Source organism: Callospermophilus lateralis, chromosome 16 (assembly GCF_048772815.1).
Source record: "Callospermophilus lateralis isolate mCalLat2 chromosome 16, mCalLat2.hap1, whole genome shotgun sequence".
In the NCBI taxonomy this organism is placed as follows: domain Eukaryota; kingdom Metazoa; phylum Chordata; class Mammalia; order Rodentia; family Sciuridae; genus Callospermophilus; species Callospermophilus lateralis.
In genome coordinates, this window is record NC_135320.1 from 87306252 (window position 1) to 87324675 (window position 18424).

General features: G+C 44.6%; 1 protein-coding gene across 1 annotated transcript in view; it reads right to left on the bottom strand.

Moving 5' to 3' along the window:
* The window catches only part of Fam135b (family with sequence similarity 135 member B), a 190191-nt gene extending 177891 nt beyond the window's left edge, over positions 1 to 12300 (bottom strand). Inside the window, exon 1 of the mRNA XM_077105577.1 lies at positions 12224 to 12300. Coding sequence (XP_076961692.1) covers positions 12224 to 12300 — 77 coding nt within the window. The remainder of the gene's footprint in view (positions 1 to 12223) is intronic.
* Positions 12301 to 18424: the final 6124 nt, after the last annotated feature.

The window sequence follows — 18424 nt, forward strand, 5'->3', positions numbered from 1 at the left end:
AGCAGCAGCGGACTCATGAAGTCAAGGATTAAAAGGCAGATGAACTAAAAGTGGGACAGGGACATCGTTATATGAATGTGGATTTGCTAGGAAAAATAATCTATAATATCCACGTACATAAGCACTTGGGTAACCAAAATCTATTCACAACTCACAAGAATAATGATAACAATGACATGTCATGAAGAGGGGTCAAATATTTATTAAAACAATAATTATGAAATGCTAGAGAAAGAAAGACTGAGAGGTTGTCCAATGTATGTGCTCTCTTGGTGTTAGAGAAAGTCCTGACTTTCAGCAATAAATACCCTAAGTCAAATTAATAATTTGATTTATTTAAATCAAATAAAACATTTAAATAAGAATTTATTAAATGTAAAAATAAAGGGAATGTACTGTTTGGCATAATTGAAAAAGCATTGAACTGAAACAATGTATCAAATCCTTCTCTTCTCAGGTGTGTCCAAGTCCTACCTGGCCACCGTCCATCATGCTGGACACAGCCTTTACAGAGCCTGTCTGTGGGAACCCAGGCCACTCCAACCTCGCATGGTCACCTCCTCCTGCCCTGCTGGCTCTACCAGGGCCTCTTCTTTGTCCTGAAAAACCTGACACTCAAGGGGTCTGTCAAACAGTTATAATCCCCACTCCTTTTCCAAAGCATGGGGAGAAATGAAAAGGATCTCAACATATATTAATAAAGGAAGTAATAAAAAATTGCTTTTGACAGAATCAGACAAATCAATTAATTGATCTCTGGCAAGCAAAGATAATTGTATTTCAGAGTCTATTAGGGCACCTCAGGGCTGGTTAGCTGATTTCACAGGGGAGCCGGCTGTCATTGGGCGTTAGGCAGGGATGGCAACTGCTGGGTAGAAGCTCAAGACAGTGCAGGAGTCACTTGACCTAGGACTCCACTGTTCATTCCAGCAGAGGAAAGGCAGGTGCATCTGCTCAAAGGGTGGTTTAATCCCTAACATTTCTGTGAGCCTTTGAACTTTACACCATATCTGATCAAACTGATCATAGGTCCTTCTGTGAGGCTATTCTGTGGATAGGGATAAATTTTTCTGTGAAATCATCTAAAACCTTTGAGCAGAAATTCATGAGACTACAAACAAGTAGAGGAAAGACAGGAGATGCATTTGAATATCAAAAGAAGAAAAACTTCTCTTGGAAACCAGCTTGATTTACAGCCTTGATTGAATTAAGATTTAAAGCCAAATTCAAATTTGTGTTCAAGGACAAATGTTAGCTCCATGTCAACTAACAGCATTAGAAATGAAGGTTTATGCTCTCTTAAATAGATACATGGGCTATGAGTGTATATTGATGATGGACAAATATGCATGTAGAGGATTTTATAATTAATCATTCAGCTAAAAAGTATTTCTGTATGAGAAAATTGTCAAACTGCATATGAAATAGATCTTCCTCCTGCTCTCCTACCCTAGCACCATGCTGAAAAGCTAGGGCTACATCTGTAGTGTCTGCAGAATAAAGACGTGCAAAGGGAATGATGGCCCAGTCCCCACTGGGGAACGAAAGTCCCAGTCCCACTACCAGAATGAATTGGATCCCGCTTTCTTTATGATGAAGTGATCAACAAAGAAAGGCTGAGGCTCCCCGGCATGTGGAATCCTCAGTTCATCTGAATCCTAGCATTTGCAGCCTGGGAACTGCCTGAGGAACTTTGATAAGTGCTGGCACCTTGGTCCCTCTGTGCACACTTCTATTGCCTCTGTCTGTAGGTAGTCTCCAGGTAATTCCAGTACATGACCAAGGTGGAGGTTTTCACCAAAAACCCTTCAGCAGGGCTTCCTGTGCTCCAATCCTCAGGAAAATAGGTTAAAACATGGTCTCCTGAAATTCACACTTAGCAGGTCTTAGACAGTAGCCAAGAATCTGCATTCCTAACAATCTCCCAGGGATGGTGCCCTGGTCCACAGGCTACATTTTGAGTAGCAATAGTTTTAACCATACTTTAGAAATTAGGACTCATCTTATATTGATAGAATGATACACTGTATTGATGAATTTGTAGAATGGCAAAGTTTAAGGCAATCAATTATAAGCTATTATTTAGCTTCCAGTATGCACCAGGTTCTGGCAACATAAAGGAAATAAGCCCAAATCCTCACGCTTATCGAGCTCCCATCTGCGGAAGAGAAAACTCACTGCACCAAACACCGTCAACCCTTAGCTGCTCTGCAGCCCTAAGTCAACCACAAATACACTGTTATAAATAAATAAGTCATCATTCCTTTACCTTCCATCCCTTCCTGCCCCATTTCGTCTTCACTCCAGCCATGAATATCATCTTTGGTCTTTTGGGTGGCCTCTGCTTCCCGACATCACTGAGTCACTGGCTCCTGCTTTTCCAGGTCCTCTGCAGGGCTGACCTCCCTCCATCCTTCAACAGCACCTCTGCTGCTTCACTCCGGGGTGTTTTTCTGTCTCTGCCTACAGATTGGATACCCACGTCTGTGACTCTTCACAGTGCAACAGGTCTGTTGTGGTGACAGATCCTGTCACACATAATGGCCATTTCCTGTGGGCTTATCTGTCTCCCTCATCAGCTGGTAAACACCTTGAGGGCAGGGGTTCCATCTTTTCTGATGCTTGCTAGTGTCCATGGTGATGAACTTGGAGTAGATGATGGCACAGAACATCTTGTTGAAGAGCTAAGCCTCCGGGATAGATGAGGATGCATGAAACACAGGCTGGACAGAACTCTGCAGGAATGTTCTGCAGAGGACAGAGTCCAGCTGCAACTTACACAGGGTGGTTTTCAAGGGGAGCCTAGGAGGAGGACCAAGGAGGACCTGAGCACTGATGATTAAGTTGAAGTTTAGGCCAAATCATTCAGGTTTTGAGCACAAGGTAAGGGAGTGAGAGCAACAGGAAAACAGAGAATTTTTCAGAGGAAAGTAAGGTGGCCACATACACCATTTGGGGTAGTAACTGCATGAATGGTATTAAGAACAGGTTAAAGGCAGGTGTGCTCCAGTAATTGTGACAGTTTACACAGTATCTACTAGATGCAAGGTACTGTGCTAGCTTATCTGCATGCATGAACGGCATGACCTTTCATATTGCACCCGTGAGATGGGCTTTGTTATCACCATTTGACAGGCCATAAAATGTTGCTTCTATGTGTTTTCCCAAGTTCTCCCAGCTCCTAAGTGGCAGAGTGTAGCTTCACGTTCATGTCTGATTTCCAAAGCCAGGTCCCCAGCCCCTCTCTGCCCCTCCCTTTTTGTCAGCACAAGTATTACTGCTGAGCATAGGAGTGGCACCCTATGATATTTGTTGACTGCTTTGAGGACAAGTTTTCCCTCTGAGAATTTGCCTCAGTCAATATAGACTTTGGATAAATGCAAGTTGACTGTTTGCTCAGAGCAAACATCCTCAGGAAGCAGTGTGCGCTCCAGACCTGGTAAAAGGTCCACAGTGTGAATGTGCAAGTGGCTCCCCATTCAGGGAGAACTCCCAGGCAGTATGCTGAGCTCTGTCCCCGGGGCCTCCAACTCAGCATCTCATGAAACCCTGAGACCAGGCTGCTTTGTGTCCAGATGAAGGAACCAGGAGCTGGGACCCCAGGATGGAGGGACAAGCGCCACTCTGATCAACTGGAGAAAGAGGGGAGCCTGGGTGGCCATGGGCACACTGGGTCTGAGGAAGTACACCCCCCTCTTGCAAACCCCAGCCCTCATTTTCTCCTGCTGTAGTTCGGATCTGGAATTCCCCCCCTAAAGGCTCAGGTGCTAAGGTTAGGTCCCCAAATAGCACACTTGGGAAGCGGTGGGAAGTCTCAGAGTCAGGGCCTGGTGGGAGGTCTCCAAGTCACCACAGGCTCTTGAAGGGGATTGCAGGCCCCCATCCTCTCCCCCTCTTCCTCCTCCTCTGCCTTTTCTTCTTCCTTTTCCTCTCACCCCTTCTCCTTCCCCTTCCCTTCTCTTACTCCTTCTCCTGTTCTTCCCCCCACCCTTGTCAGACATGAAGTAAGCCACGGGCTCGGCCAGGTGCTTCCATCACCACGTGCCACCTCAACACAGCCCAAAGCCACCAGGCCAGCTGGTCATGCACTCAAACCTCCAACACTGTGAGCCAGAACAGACCTTTACTCGTTCTGTGTCCATCACCCCAGGTTTTTAACACAGAAAATCGATACCAAGAAGCCAGGCCTCTACCATTACTAGGTATCTGATGGTGTGGAAAAGCCTTCAGGATGGTTTTGGGAAGTGGAGGAGCTGGAGAAAGCCGAGGGCACTGTAAGTGCAGCACGATGGGCAGTTCTGAGGGGGCTCAGAGAGGAGAACGTGGACAGGAAGGCAGAGAGTGAAAGCCAAGATGAGGAAGCTCCAGAGGAGAACGGGGCCCCACCCACAGGTAGAGTAGGGCACTCGACCACCCCTAAGGTCAAGGCACGGCTGCACATTGCCCGCATCCTGAGACCTTGTGGGAGGCAGTGCTCAACTGTGACAGGCTATCGGTGGAGCAAACGCCAAGGCAGTGGTACAGGCAGGCAGCCGCAGGGGCATTACTGGCTGCTTTTAGCTCGACTAATAGTGAGAATTGGGAGCAAAAAGGAACAAAGTAGGAAGAGTGAAAAAAAATTGCAATCCTGGCTAAAAAGTAGTGTATGTACATTTTCAGCCAAGCAGTGTGGGGTTAATAAGCCCTGTGCTTTGCACCAGAAGGATAGGAAAGCTGCCCTGAGGACATCTTAGAAGTGAACTGGCAAGGCCACAGCCCTCTGGATGTGGAGGTACAAATGCACAGTAATTTTTTTTTGGTTCCATTACTTTCCAGGGCTGTCTTTGGAGGAGAGCCCTGGGGCACCCTAAGCCAGCAAGGCACCGAGAGGCTGCTGCAGCCGTGTGGTTCGGGTAGCCCAGAGGCAGCCTACCCTGGCAGTGGGCCCTGGAATCACCCATGTGGAGCTGGCTTTGCAGACGTGCAGAATGCAAGAACTGAGACATCTGGAGGCTTCCACTGAGATTTCAGAGCAAATCCATGTGGTACGTTGTAGGATGAGAGCCCCTGGAGGCAGCCCACGACAGGGCAATGCCCGGAGCTGTGAGAGTGAAGGAGAGGTGGCAAAAGAGAGCCCAGGAAGGTGGAATGCATGTTGAGGGAAGATGATGTGGGCACCAAACACACCTACCGGAGGGAGTGGCCACGGGCATGGGCTACAACCAGCGAGGCTCTAGGGGTGGAGCTTCCCAAGCTCTTGGTGCCCTGATCCCGCCACAATGTGCTTGGATGCTGGACACGGATGATCCCCTCCTGGGTTTTGCTCTTGCCTTGATCCAATTCCCCCTGCTATTTTCCTGCTTCTTCCCTTTGAAATAAGAATGCTCGCCTGTGTCTGTCCCACAACTGTATCTTGGAAGTATATGAATTTCTTGTTGATTTTTATAGGGGCTCAGAGACTTCAGACTTGGACATTTGAACCATGCTGTAATGTCAGGACTTTGAGACTCTGGGGTTAGAATGAATGCACTTCACATTGTGAGCTGGACATACACTTTTGGGGGCCAGGGATGGAGTGCAGTAATTTGGATCTGGAAGGTTGCTCACAGGGCCATGGGTTCATCGGTTACTTTCCAGCTTTGTGCTACTAGGAGGTGGTGGGACTTTAAGAGTGGGGCCTAGAGGAAAGTCTCTAGATGATCACCTAATAACCTCGAGATGGATTGTGGGACCCTGGTCTCTTCCTCTTTCTTCTTTTACTTCCCAGCCATGAGATGAGAGGTGTTGTTCCACCATATGCTTCCATGATGTTCTGCCTGGCCACAGGTCCAAAGAAATGGGCCAATCGATCATAGTCTGAAACTTTCAAAATTCTAAGCCAAAAGATACTTTCTCTCTCTCTCTCTCTCTCTCTCTCTCTCTCTCTATATATATATATATATATATATATATATATATATATATGGTTTTTTAGTTGTAGTTGGACGTTTATTTATTTATTTTTATATGGTGCTGAGGATCGAACCCTGTGCCTCATATGTGCTAGATGAGCACTGGACCGCTGAGCCACAACCCCAGCTCCAACCTTTTCTCTTTATAATTGATTATCTCAGGTATTTGTTATAGTGGTGGAAAACTGACTGACACACCATCCTTATGACTCTAAAGAGAAAGTATATATTCATCTATCCTTTTTACCCCAAAATGACTCAGCTTCCCTAAACCCTACATTTTATCTCTTTCCTTCCTATAGGGTTCATTCACTGTCTTTCATAAGCTTCCCAAGGGCCTATCTTGCCCACCATGCCTTGGTCTGCAGCCATCCCTTCTCTGTGGAGCCCTCGCTGGGAGAGCAATCAGGTTCCACTTTAAGCTTGGGCCCTGTGGGACTCAGAGCATGAAATCTTTGACTCTCAGCCATCAGGGGCCATGCCGGTCAGGGGCGGCCTGACAGATGCACATCATGGTACCATCACACCCAGCCTGTCCATAGCTCCCTGGAGGCAGGAAGGCTCACTAACTTCAGGGCCTTACTGCTGATAAGAGTTCTAGATACTAGAACTCATGCCACCCCCCTAAGAGGTCTAATTCCTCCCCCCAAATCACACCTAGGCCTGTCCACAGAAGCAGCTGCCTTCGCCCACCCTTACACATGTTCAATATATGATCTCTCTCTTACCCACAGTGCCCACTCCTGGGAACCATGGGGAGCTGGCATGGAGAGCTGGGAGCTGGGGAAAGTCTTCCTGATCTCCTGGATGAGGGTCTCCAACTGTTTTCTTTTCCCCCTTGGAGGGAGTGGTTATGAGACCGTAGGATTATCTCCCATTTTCTTGTCAGTACAATGTAACTAAACATAACGGACGAATTCATTGTTGCACATTTATACAAGCACAGTATATGACAATAGGATTTGGTCAAGATCTTTTCCAGTGTGCCCCTTTCCTCTCCTTCTGCCTCCCCCTGGTCTCTTTCCTCTATCCTCCTGGTCTCTCTTCTGTTTTTAATCTCCAACTCTTAATGATGTGCATCCTTAGGAAGAATAACATTTTTGAGCATGCAACCCAAATATCTCTATATTTATTAATATATCATGAACATCTATATATGCTATATACAACATGCATCAGAAATATAGAAAATGTCTTTTAGAAGAAAGAATAAAGTAACCTATTATGAACAGACACTTCTCAGAAGATGATATACAATCAATCAACAAATATATGAAAAAAATGTTCAACATCTCTAGCAATTAGAGGAATGCAAATCAAAACCACTCTAAGATATCATCTCACTCCAGTCAGAATGGCAGCTATTAAAAATACAAACAACAATAAGTGTTGGCGAGGATGTGGGGGAAAAGGCACACTTATACGTTGCTGGTGGGACTGCAAATTGGTGCAGCCAATATGGAAAGCAGTATGGAGAGTCCTTGGAAAACCATTTGACCCTGCTATCCCACTCTTTGGTCTATATACAAAGGACTTAAAAGCAGAACATTACAGAGATGCAGCCACATCAATGTTTATAGCAGCACAATTCACAATAGCTAAACTGTGGAAGCAACCTAGATGCCCTTCAGTAAATGAATAAATAAAGAAAATGTGGTATATATACATAATGGAATATTAGTCAGCATTAAAAGAGAATAAAATCATGGCATTTGCAGGTAAATGGATGGAGTTGGAGAATATAATGCAGATGTGAAATTATCCAATCCCCCCAAAAAACAAGTGCTGAATGTTTTCTCTGATTTAAGGATGATTATTCATAAAGGGGTGTGGGGTGGGGGTCAAGGGAAGATAAGATAAACTCTAGATAGGGCAAAGGGGAAGGAGGGAAAGGGAGGGGAAAGGGGGTAGGAAAGACGGTGGAATGAGATGGACATCATTACCCTAAGTACATGTATGAAGACAGAAATGGTGTGCATATACTTTGAATACAACCAGAGATATGAAAAATTATGTGCCATATGTGTACTATGAATTGTGCTCTATACGTGTACTAAAAACTGTGCTCTATATGTGTACTATGCATTCTGCTGTCATATAAACAAATTAGAACGTATAAATAAATAAATAAATAAATAAATAAATAAATAAATAAAATAGAGTTTTTATATGAGAACACCTCACCTTTTCTTATTAAAAAATATATACATATTACAGTGATTGCAAGCCCTGGCTCTAGTTTAGCATAATTTAATATTACCTTTTATCAGTGAGCTCAGCTAAACAAGCTGCCCCCCCCCCTGCAAACATGCAGCTCTAGAAAGAGACTATCAAGGCCTGGTGAAGAGTCATGATGCCCATACTCAGTTTTCACCTCCTTGGCAAATCCACAGGGGTTCACTGGTGTCTTGGATGTGTCATTTGAAATGTTTTCCTAATGGAGATTTTTTTTCACACAGCCTGCCAAGACCTCCAGGCCCAACACCCAGGTAGGCTGAGGTTTGCAGGGAATGATGCTCAGGAGCATGTGTATATATAAGAGTGAAGAACTCCAGACCTCTCGGCCCACTTACTGTTGGAGCTGGTTAGCTTGTCATTTTTAATCTCAGTGTGTATCAAGAGATTTTTGCAAGGAGTCGGATCAGCATCATTCTGTGGTTTCCTGGTGTTTGCATTCTTCCTTGTTAATATCCCCTTAGCTCACGATCCCCTCAGAGTTCTAAGGGGCTTTTTGTAGTTGGAGGCAGAAAACAATTTGCAGATTCATACAACGTGAGGGTGGCCTCAGCCGGGCTGTGCTCTGGCTGCGCTCTTTGTTCTTGGTCTCTGAGTCACAGGAAGGGACTCACCAACTGTCTGACCTATGAACAAAGTAAGGTTTCCAGGGCCAGCCTGGATTCTATTTATCAGTGAAGCTTCATTTCTTTCTTCTTGTGGGCTTACACAATTGCAAGCAGAAGTTCTAATATTTCCTTTCCATTTCCTGATGGCTGTTCTGTGCACCTGGAGGTGAATACCGCCCACTTTGGAAGTTAGCCTTAAATAATAGAAAAGAGCTCAAGATTTTGAGAGAGAATACCGCCCACTTTGGAGGTTAGCCTTAAATAATAGAAAAGAGCTCAAGATTTTGAGTGAGAGAGACTTAGCCGCAGCCTCTCCCCACCTGGCTATGTGAAGGCCTGGGCTGCTCTTCTCCTTGACTCCAAATTGCCTATCGAAATTGAATATCATATGTCTTCCTTCTGTAGTTGGTCACAAAGAGCCAAGAGATAATGAATAGAAAAGTGTCAAACCCCAGGATGACACACAACATCATCAAAGCTGCTTCCTTCCCTCCTAAATGTGGAACATGAGGAGCAGAGGGACATACCCACGGACCACACAGAGGCAGGAGCAGGGCGGCTTTGGCATCTTGGTCCCCAGCTCAGGGCTCTCATCTCTGTTGCAGGAAACTTCTGACCAAGAGGAGCTTCCAGGGGGAAGCACAGAGCTCTGCCTCATTACGCCCAGCTCCTGAGCCCATCTGAAGGCCTCGTGGGCCTCCTTTCCTGGAACAGAAAGCCCGTCCCAGAATCTCTCCCCATCTCTCACACTACACGGCCTGGTTCAGGTCACCTTCCCAAACCACTGAATTTCACTCTTCTGTAAGAAGGGACCATGGTACACAGAAGGCACTAATTTCATAACTATCATTTTGAAACTGGAGTCTAACCTTGGTGGTAGATCGTGGAAATGTGCATGGGTTCTTCCTCTTTTCTCAAGGGATAATATCTCTTTCTCTGAATCTGTACTAGCTTTTTGACTTTCTGTAGCCAACAGAATTCATGAAAAATAACCTTATGAAAATTCCAAGGCTAGGCATCAACAGGATGGGCAAATGATCTAAATAAATATTTCTCAAAAGAAGACATACAAACGTCCAACACGCATATGAAAAACTGCTCAACATCATTAATCATCAGGGAAATGCAATTAAAACAATGAGATATGGCTAATACAAAGGGAAACTCTCATGCATTATTGGTGATACCAAAAATTAGGATGGCCATTAAGAAGACTGTAGATGTTCTTCAAAAACCTTAAAATAGAACCAACTACCCTATCCAGCATTTCCAGTACTGTGTATGTAGCTAAAGGAAAGGAAATCAGTATGTCAAAGAGACGCTCTTCACAATAGCCAACATATGGAATCAACCTAGATGTCCATATGTCCATAGATGAAAAAACTGCATAAATAGTCTCTCTCACACACACACACACACACACATGAACACAAACACACACATACAGAAATACTATGTGCCCATAGAGAATAATGAAACCCCATAATCGGTGAGAGCATGGATGAGCCGTGAAGACTTTATAATAAGTAAATTAAACCAGGTAGAGAGACAAATACCACATGCTCTCACTTTATATGTGGAAGCTATAAAGTTGATCTCGGGGAAATAGACTAATGGTTGTCAGAGCCTCGGAAGAGTTGTGGGGAGGAAGGAAGAGAGCGAAGGTGGCCAGTCGATAAGGGGGACAATTAGATTGGAGGAATGACTTCTGACATTCGGATGATCATGATAATAATGCGAGGCTGACAGACAGCCACAAATTCTGTATTTCACAATAGCCAGAGGAGAGGATTTTGAACATTCCCAACATAAAGAAATGGTAAGAGCTTGAGGCGAAGGACGTCCAGCCACCCTGACCTGCCCATCACACACCATGCACATGCATTGAAATAGCACACTGTACCCCATAGATGTGTAAGAATCTTGGAAGTAAAGAAAAACGAGTTTGTGTTGCCTCCGCTCTGGCTCTTGGAACCAGGCCCAGGATGCCCTGCTGGAGGGGGAGAACCAGCAGCCTCCCAGCCCAGGGCCCCAGACCTTGTAGGAGCCCAGCTGAGACATGCCGAGCCTGTTCCAGTTGAGCAAGACCACTGGGCCAAGCTTAGCCCAAAGTGCTTACCCTTAAAGTCAGGAGATGGACTGGTTGTTTCAGGCTCCTACATTTAGGGGAGGTTTTTATGGAGCAAAAGCAAATGGATAGATACCCATCATTTTGAACTCTCGTCTGCTGTTAACATGAGCGTCAAACAAATTCAGGTTTTATAGACTTTGATTTCTTTGTCACTAATGAGGGGAGCATCACTTGTGGCCATTGTGAATGCGTACAGCTCCAGTCTGTGCTAGCTGCCTTCTGCAACGTCAGGGTTTGGGTCCGGAGTGCATCCCCAGGTTCACGTGCTGCAGGTTTTGTCCCTAAGGCCACAGTGTTCAGAGATGCAGCTTTGGGGAAGTGACTGGATCATGAGGCTTCTGACCTCATCCGTGGGCTAATCCTCCAATGAGTCCTTAAGGGAATGGACTGTTGGACTGTGGAGGTGGGGTAGTTGGAGGAGTAGACCCCTGGGGACATGCTCTGGAAGGGTAGATCTTGGCTCCAGGACCTTCTTCCCTCTGCTTCCTGGCTGCCATGAGGAACCACACTCTACCATGACCTCTCTGCCATGGTGCTCTGCCTCCCATAGGCTCAGCAATAAACCAGCTTACCATGGACAGAAAACAGGGACCAACATAAACCTTTCCTCTCTCTAAATTGTTTTCCTCAGGTATTTTGACACAGTGGTGAAAAGCTGACCAACATAGTGACCATTTCATGATCCTGAGAGGGAGTCTATCATGAAGACCTTGCAGGTTCACATGTAAAATGTCATAGTCAGACCATGTCCCCCCAAAATGAAAGCAACTGTATGTTTGTTACATTCTTAAAGGGGCATTATTACATACAAACAGTCTCAGTTTTTGAAATATCTTACAATATGTAGCTCAGGAGAGATGGCCCAACAAGTAGCAACACACACATTTATCAGTGGTACACAAACAAGTTTCACTCCCCATAGACTCACTTTTCTTTAAAATTTACATATCTAAAGAGGAATTGAAAATAAGTAAGATAGAAAGGGGTGTGGGAAGGATAAATTGGCATTTTCTAGGATTGGTCAGCAAATGATTTATTTTCAGATGAACTAAAAGTTTGAATTTTTCAATTTGCAGGAAAAAAATAATGAAAATCCTTTCCTCATTAATTCCCAGTATATAACCTCCCCCCCCACTCCCTTTCAGAAAAGATGCACACACACACACACACACTCACTCACACTCACATATACACACTCATACTCACACATATACTCTCATACACACTCACCACACATTCTCTCTCACACATACACACTCACACACACACACACACACACACACACACACACACATCCACAGATTGTGCAGTATACTCACCCTCTCTGAAAGAGATCCACATTATAGAATTTATGTAGCTCTACAGAAAACTCAACCGTTCCTTGAACTTCAGACATGATCTTTTTGGTTCATTACCTGGAAAACAAAGAGAGAAATTAATAGCTTGAGATGACATTGGTCCTACAAGGAGAACCCAGCAGCCCCAAAAGGAAGTCACGTGCGACTCAGTGGACCAAGAGAGCTCCATGTCTCTGCTCACTGTCACCACTGGACTCCTATTATAAGAGACAGCACAGATCATTGAAGTGACTTGGCGAATGTCATGCAGCTCACACCTGGAAGGGCTTCGACTCAGACTCAGGTGTGCTGACCCCAAAGCCAGGCAGGTCCACTGCCCTTTCCTGTCAGGACAGTGGCAGCAAGCCCCTCCTTCATGGCTCCAGTCCCCACTCCCCTGCTTTCTAGCCATGTGACCTTAAGCAAGTCACTGAACTTCTCTCTGCCCATTGTGTTCATCTGCAACATGGGGACTGGTACTAGCCCGCGGCATTGGTGGATGATGGGAAGATTAGGTAAACCCTCCACGCTGTGCACCGCAGAGTCCCGACACCCAGCGCACACTCCACGTGTAGTAGCTATGATTAATAACCACTGATAACACCATATTGTGAATCTGGTGGAGGGAGTGGCAAGGAAAATGTGTGTTCTAGCAACCCCGGGAAGAGAGCCAGTGGCTGCTGTTTAGGCAGAGGCTGAGCCCAGCTAGACACGGTGCTCGCTTTTCCAGCCCAAGACAAGAGAGTTGAGTGACAAGACAGGCAGGAGTGAAATTAAAACAGTCCAGGTCTGGGATGGGAGAAAACTCAGAAGGAGACTCAGGCAGGCTGGGTCTTCTGAGTACATGAGATCAGCTAGGGATTTGAAGGCAGGAAAAGAAATTGAATTTACTAAGCACTCCTATATTCTTGGTGCTGCATACAGTATTTGATATATGATTTCCAGTTTTTTCCAAAAGGAAATTTCTGATGAAGATCCTTGCCTCGTTGTGCGGATAAAATGATTAGAAAAGGTTCTGACTTGCAGCCACTCTTCGACTGTAGAATGTTCTAGCGCTGCATTCTCTTCTCTTTCCCGAGTCTCAGTTTACCACCATGGGGACAATGCCAGTCACTCAGTAGGAGTCCCAGTAGGACAGCAAGCAATGCCCCTGGCCCCCAGCTGTTCTGGCTGCATGACCTCTGGGATAGAGGGGGAGTGGGAGGGAGGGAGGAGGAGACAATGTAGGAGAACCCTTAGAATTTCTGGGTGGAAAGTGGAGTCGTGGGGTCTCCTTCCAAGCCCTTCTCCTTTCTGCTCCAACATGCTTCAAGTGTCAGCCCATCACTGCAGTTGACAGCTGCCTCACTGCACTTAGCAGCGCCCTGTGAGGCTGGTTCCCAAGAATAATAGCACGGGGGATGAACCGAGCCCAAGCTCGGCTCTCAGCCCTGGCAACATTCTTCCGCAGCCCTGCTCCTGATGGTGCAGAGCTGCCGCTCAGCAAGTGAAAAGGCAGCGGGTTCTGGGAGCCACGTCTCTAAATTTTGCAACATGGGATTTCCACCTGGCAGACCTGAAGTCCTGGTGGATGAAACGTGCTGCAAACCTGTGGGAGAACCACACTCCTGCCTGAGGCCCGCGGCCAGTCCAGGTCACCAACACCACTGGATTTCGATCCTGAGGCATTCCCAGTGAAAGCCGGATGGAGCGGCCAGCAAATAGAAGCCACTTTGCTTCGTTTCATTAGTGCATTAAGAACAACATCTGCACTCCTCCCCGTTTCCTCACCCCCAGCCAGCCTCAGTCCTCAAAGAGCTGACTCCTTGCCTGTAGCTGTCAGCCATCACTGACCCCAGCCTCTGTCCTGTTCTCTGATCCTGATAGCGAGAACACACCGAAAAGAAATGAAGGGGAGCAAGAAGAGCACACGGACAGATGGCCTCCATCAGCCATGCTGCACCCGGGCACGTCCACACACCATTCCACCCAGCCCTCAAATCCTGCCTCAGGCAGTACTGACTCAGATTCACACAGGGCACAGACGCCATTCAATGGAAGTGTAAGACTGGGGAGCCCAGTGTCCTTGATCTTCCAGCTCCAAAACATATAGGCAAAATGACTGAGTCAGTCTGTTCTGGGGAATAAATACAGAAGAAAAGATGCCCGGTGCTGGAGAACACCAGACGGTGTGTTGTTCCCTCCTTAGAAAACGCGACTTCCCACCCTGTTGTTCAGAACTGCCAACAGGACAGAGTTCCACAACTTGTCATAGTACAGTTCCTAAGAGGAAAGCTGCCTTTGCCTTTTCAATAACACGTGATTTGCTAGATTCAAGCCCCCATCGCCCAGGGAGGAGGATGAGCTTCCATGTAAAACACCAACTTCAGAACTCGCCGTTGGCTCTGCTGGGACCCACACAGGGCTCTGTGTGTTCAGCACCCCAGCAGCGCTTCCTTGGCCCCAGCCCTCTCTAGAGACAGTGCCTGGAGCAGTGGTTTCCGGGTGTGGTCCTCAGACTGACAGCATCAGCATCCCTTGGTTAAAAAAGGATAAATCTTGAGTCCCCCTCCTGCCCTGCTGAATCAGAAGTCACCAGAGACCGGCTCAGGGATCTGGGCTCTAACAAGTCTGCAGGGATTCCAGGGCAAACACTAGCCTGAGAACAGCTGGCTCCGAGACCAGGGGTTTGGAATGGACCTGAGCTGACCAGGTTCCTTGTGAGCTGCGTGACCACTGCTCATCATTTAAACCCTGTTCCTCAGTTTCCTCATCACCAAAGGGGGCCATCAAGAGCACCTCACCCATATGGTCATCTTTGTGGTTGAGATAAAGTATGTGACATGGTTAATATGGTGTCTGGCACTTTGTAGAAACAGGCATTTGACATGTACATGCAGAAGATACGTGACACTGACCTAACACACACAAGTATGCACACACGCATGTACCACATACCTAATACACACCAAACGCAGACACACATGTCACAGATAAGGTAGACATATAACACACAACATTCATCACACACACAAGATGTCCAGGACACATGTCTAGCATATGCCCAACACAAACACACCTTGACTCACACCCAGCAAGCACTTAAACAGCACACACAACCAACACACCCAACCCACAATAAATCTACACACATACACCATACACACACACACCCCTCACATACCCATACGTCTCTGCACCAACTTCCTACTACACCCAGAGCCACCTACACTCTGAGATGTTCCACTTGAAACTTGCATTTGCTGAAAGACATGCATCCAGGCGCTGTGCAAAGGGAGGAGCTGTTTTTCTTGTAGATATACATGACAAAAGTATATTTTGACATATAAAATATACATGGAGCAATCTCTTCTTCTAATTAGGATCCCATTCTTGTGGCTGTACAGGATGTAGAGATTCACTGTGGTGAATTCATATATGTGCCCAGGAAAGTTATGTCTGGTTCATTCCACTATCTTTCCTATTCTTTCCCCCTCCCCTTTCCTTCGATCCCCTTTGTCTAATCCAATGAATTTCTCTCTCTCCCACCCTTTCTTATGTCTTAGAATCCACATATCAGACAGAACATTTGACCTTTGGTTTTTTGGGATCGGCTTATTTCACTTAGCTTGATAGTCTCCCAATCCATTCATTTACGGCAAAAATCACAAAGTCATATGGGTGAGGAATATTCCAATGTGTGTGTGTGTGTGTGTGTGTGTGTGTGTGTGTGTGTGTGTAACATTTTATTTATCCATTCATCTGTTGAAGGACACCTGAGTTGGTTCCATAGCTTGGCTTTTATGAGTTGAGTTGCTATAAATGTTGATGTGGCTGCATCATTGTAGTATGCTGATTTTAAGTCCTTTGATATATACCTAGGAGTGGGATAACTGGGTCAAATGGAGGTTCCATTCCTAGTTTTTTGAGGAATCTCCATACTGCATTCCAGAGTGACAGAACCAATTTACAGTCCCACCAGCAACGTATCAGTGTATTATTTTCCCTACATCCTCAGCAATATTTGTTATTACTTGTATTCTTGATAACTGCCATTCTGGCTGGAGTGAGATGAAGTCTCAGTGTAGTTTTAATTTGTATTTCTCTAATTGCTAGAGATGTTGAACAATTTTTTATATATTTATTGACCATTTCTTCTTCTGTGAAGTATCTGTTTAGTTCCTTTGCTCATTTATTGAATGGGTTATTTGTTTTTTGGTGTTAAGTTTTTTAGTTCTTTATATATCATGGAGATTAATGCTTTGAGGTACAGGTGGCAAAGATTTTCTCCTGTTCTGTAATCTCTGTCTTCACATTCTTGTTTCCTTTGCTTGAATAACCTTTTAGTTTTATACCATCCCATTTATTGGTTCTTGATTTTACATCTTGCACTTTAGGAAGTCTTGTTGGGGAAGCTGGTTCCTAAGCTAGCATGATATGGAGTTGGGCTTGCATTTCCTTGCATTAGGCACAGGGTCTCTGACCTAATAACTAGGTCCTTGATTCACTTTGAGTTGAGTTTTGTGCAGGGTACGAGATAGGGTTCAATTTTATTCTGCTACATATGGATTTCAAGTTTCCCCAGATTTCTGAAGAGGCTATCTTTTCTCCAGTGTAGTTTATGGCACCGTTGTCTAGTATGAGACAACTTTATATATGTGGGTTTGTCTCTGTGTCTTCTATTATGTTCCATTGGTCTTCATGTCTATTTTTGTGCTAATAATGTGCTGTTTTTGTTACTATAGCTTCATTGTATAATTTAAGGTCTGGTATTGTGATGACTCTTGCTTCACTTTTCTTGCTAAGGATTGCTTTGACTGTCTTATTTTTCCAAATGAATTTTATGACTGTTTTTTCTTTCTCTGAAGAATGTCATTGGAATTGTAATAGGAATGGCATTAAATCTGTATAGTGCTTTTGTTAGTATTGCCATTTTGACAATATTAATTCTGACTATCCAGGAGCATGGAAGATTTTTCCATCTTCAATTTCAGAGACATTTTGAAATGTATATTCCAAAAAAGGAAGAAAGAAAATCTTGAACTTGAAGACATCAACAAATATCTATAGACATATGACCTACCCAAATTGAATCAGGACGACACAGAAAATTTAAACAGATCAATTTCAAGCAATTAAATTGAAGAGGCCATCAAAATCCAACCAACAAAGAAGACCTGGATTCTCAGCTAAGGTTTAACAGACTTTCAAAGAAGAAATAAAATCAATCATCCTCAAGTTATCCCATGAAATAGAAAAGGAGAGAACCCTTATAAAATTCTCTGATGCTATATCATACAGATACCAAAAAGACACATCAAGAAAAGAAACTGTCAGACCAATATCTCTGATGAACCTAGATGCAAATATTCTTAATAAAATACTGGCAAATCACAAACAAAAACATGTTAAAAGAAAGTGCACCACAATCAAGTGGATTTCATCCCAGGGATGCAAGTTGGTTCAACATATGGAAATCAATAAACATAATTCATCACATCAATAGACTTAAAGACAGAAATCACAAGATTATCTCAATAGACGCATAAAAATCATTTGGCAAAATATAGCATTCATTCATGTTCAAAACACTAGAAAAACTAGGCATAGTAGAAAGACACTTCAACATTATAAAAGCTATATACATTAAACCCAAGGTCAACATCATTCTAAATGGGGAAAAGTTGAAAACATTCACTCTAAAAACTGGAACAAGACAGGGATGCCTTCTTTCACTACTTCTATTCAACATAGTCCTTGAAACTCTAGCCAGAGAAATTAGGCAAAAGAAAAAAAAAATAAAGGGATATGAATAGGAAAAAAAAGAGCTCAAACTATCCATATTTCCTGACAACAGGATCCTATACTTAAAAGACCCAAAAAACTCCACTAGAAAACTTCCAGAACTCATCAATGAATTCAGAAAAGTAGCAGGATATAAAATTAACACCCATGAATCAACTGTGTTCCTGTGCACCACTGATGAATCAGCTGAGAGAGAAACCAGAAAAACTACCCCATTCACAATGGCCCCTCAAAAAAAAAAAAATAACTTGGGTATCAATCTAACCAAAGAGGTGAAAGACTTTACAATGTAGAAGATGGAAAAGCTTCCCATGTTCATGAAGGACCTTAAAGGCAAACAGCCTTGCCCTCTAGATGCTCAGTGACTGCGGTGGTTTGTGCATGAGGTGTGCCCCAAAG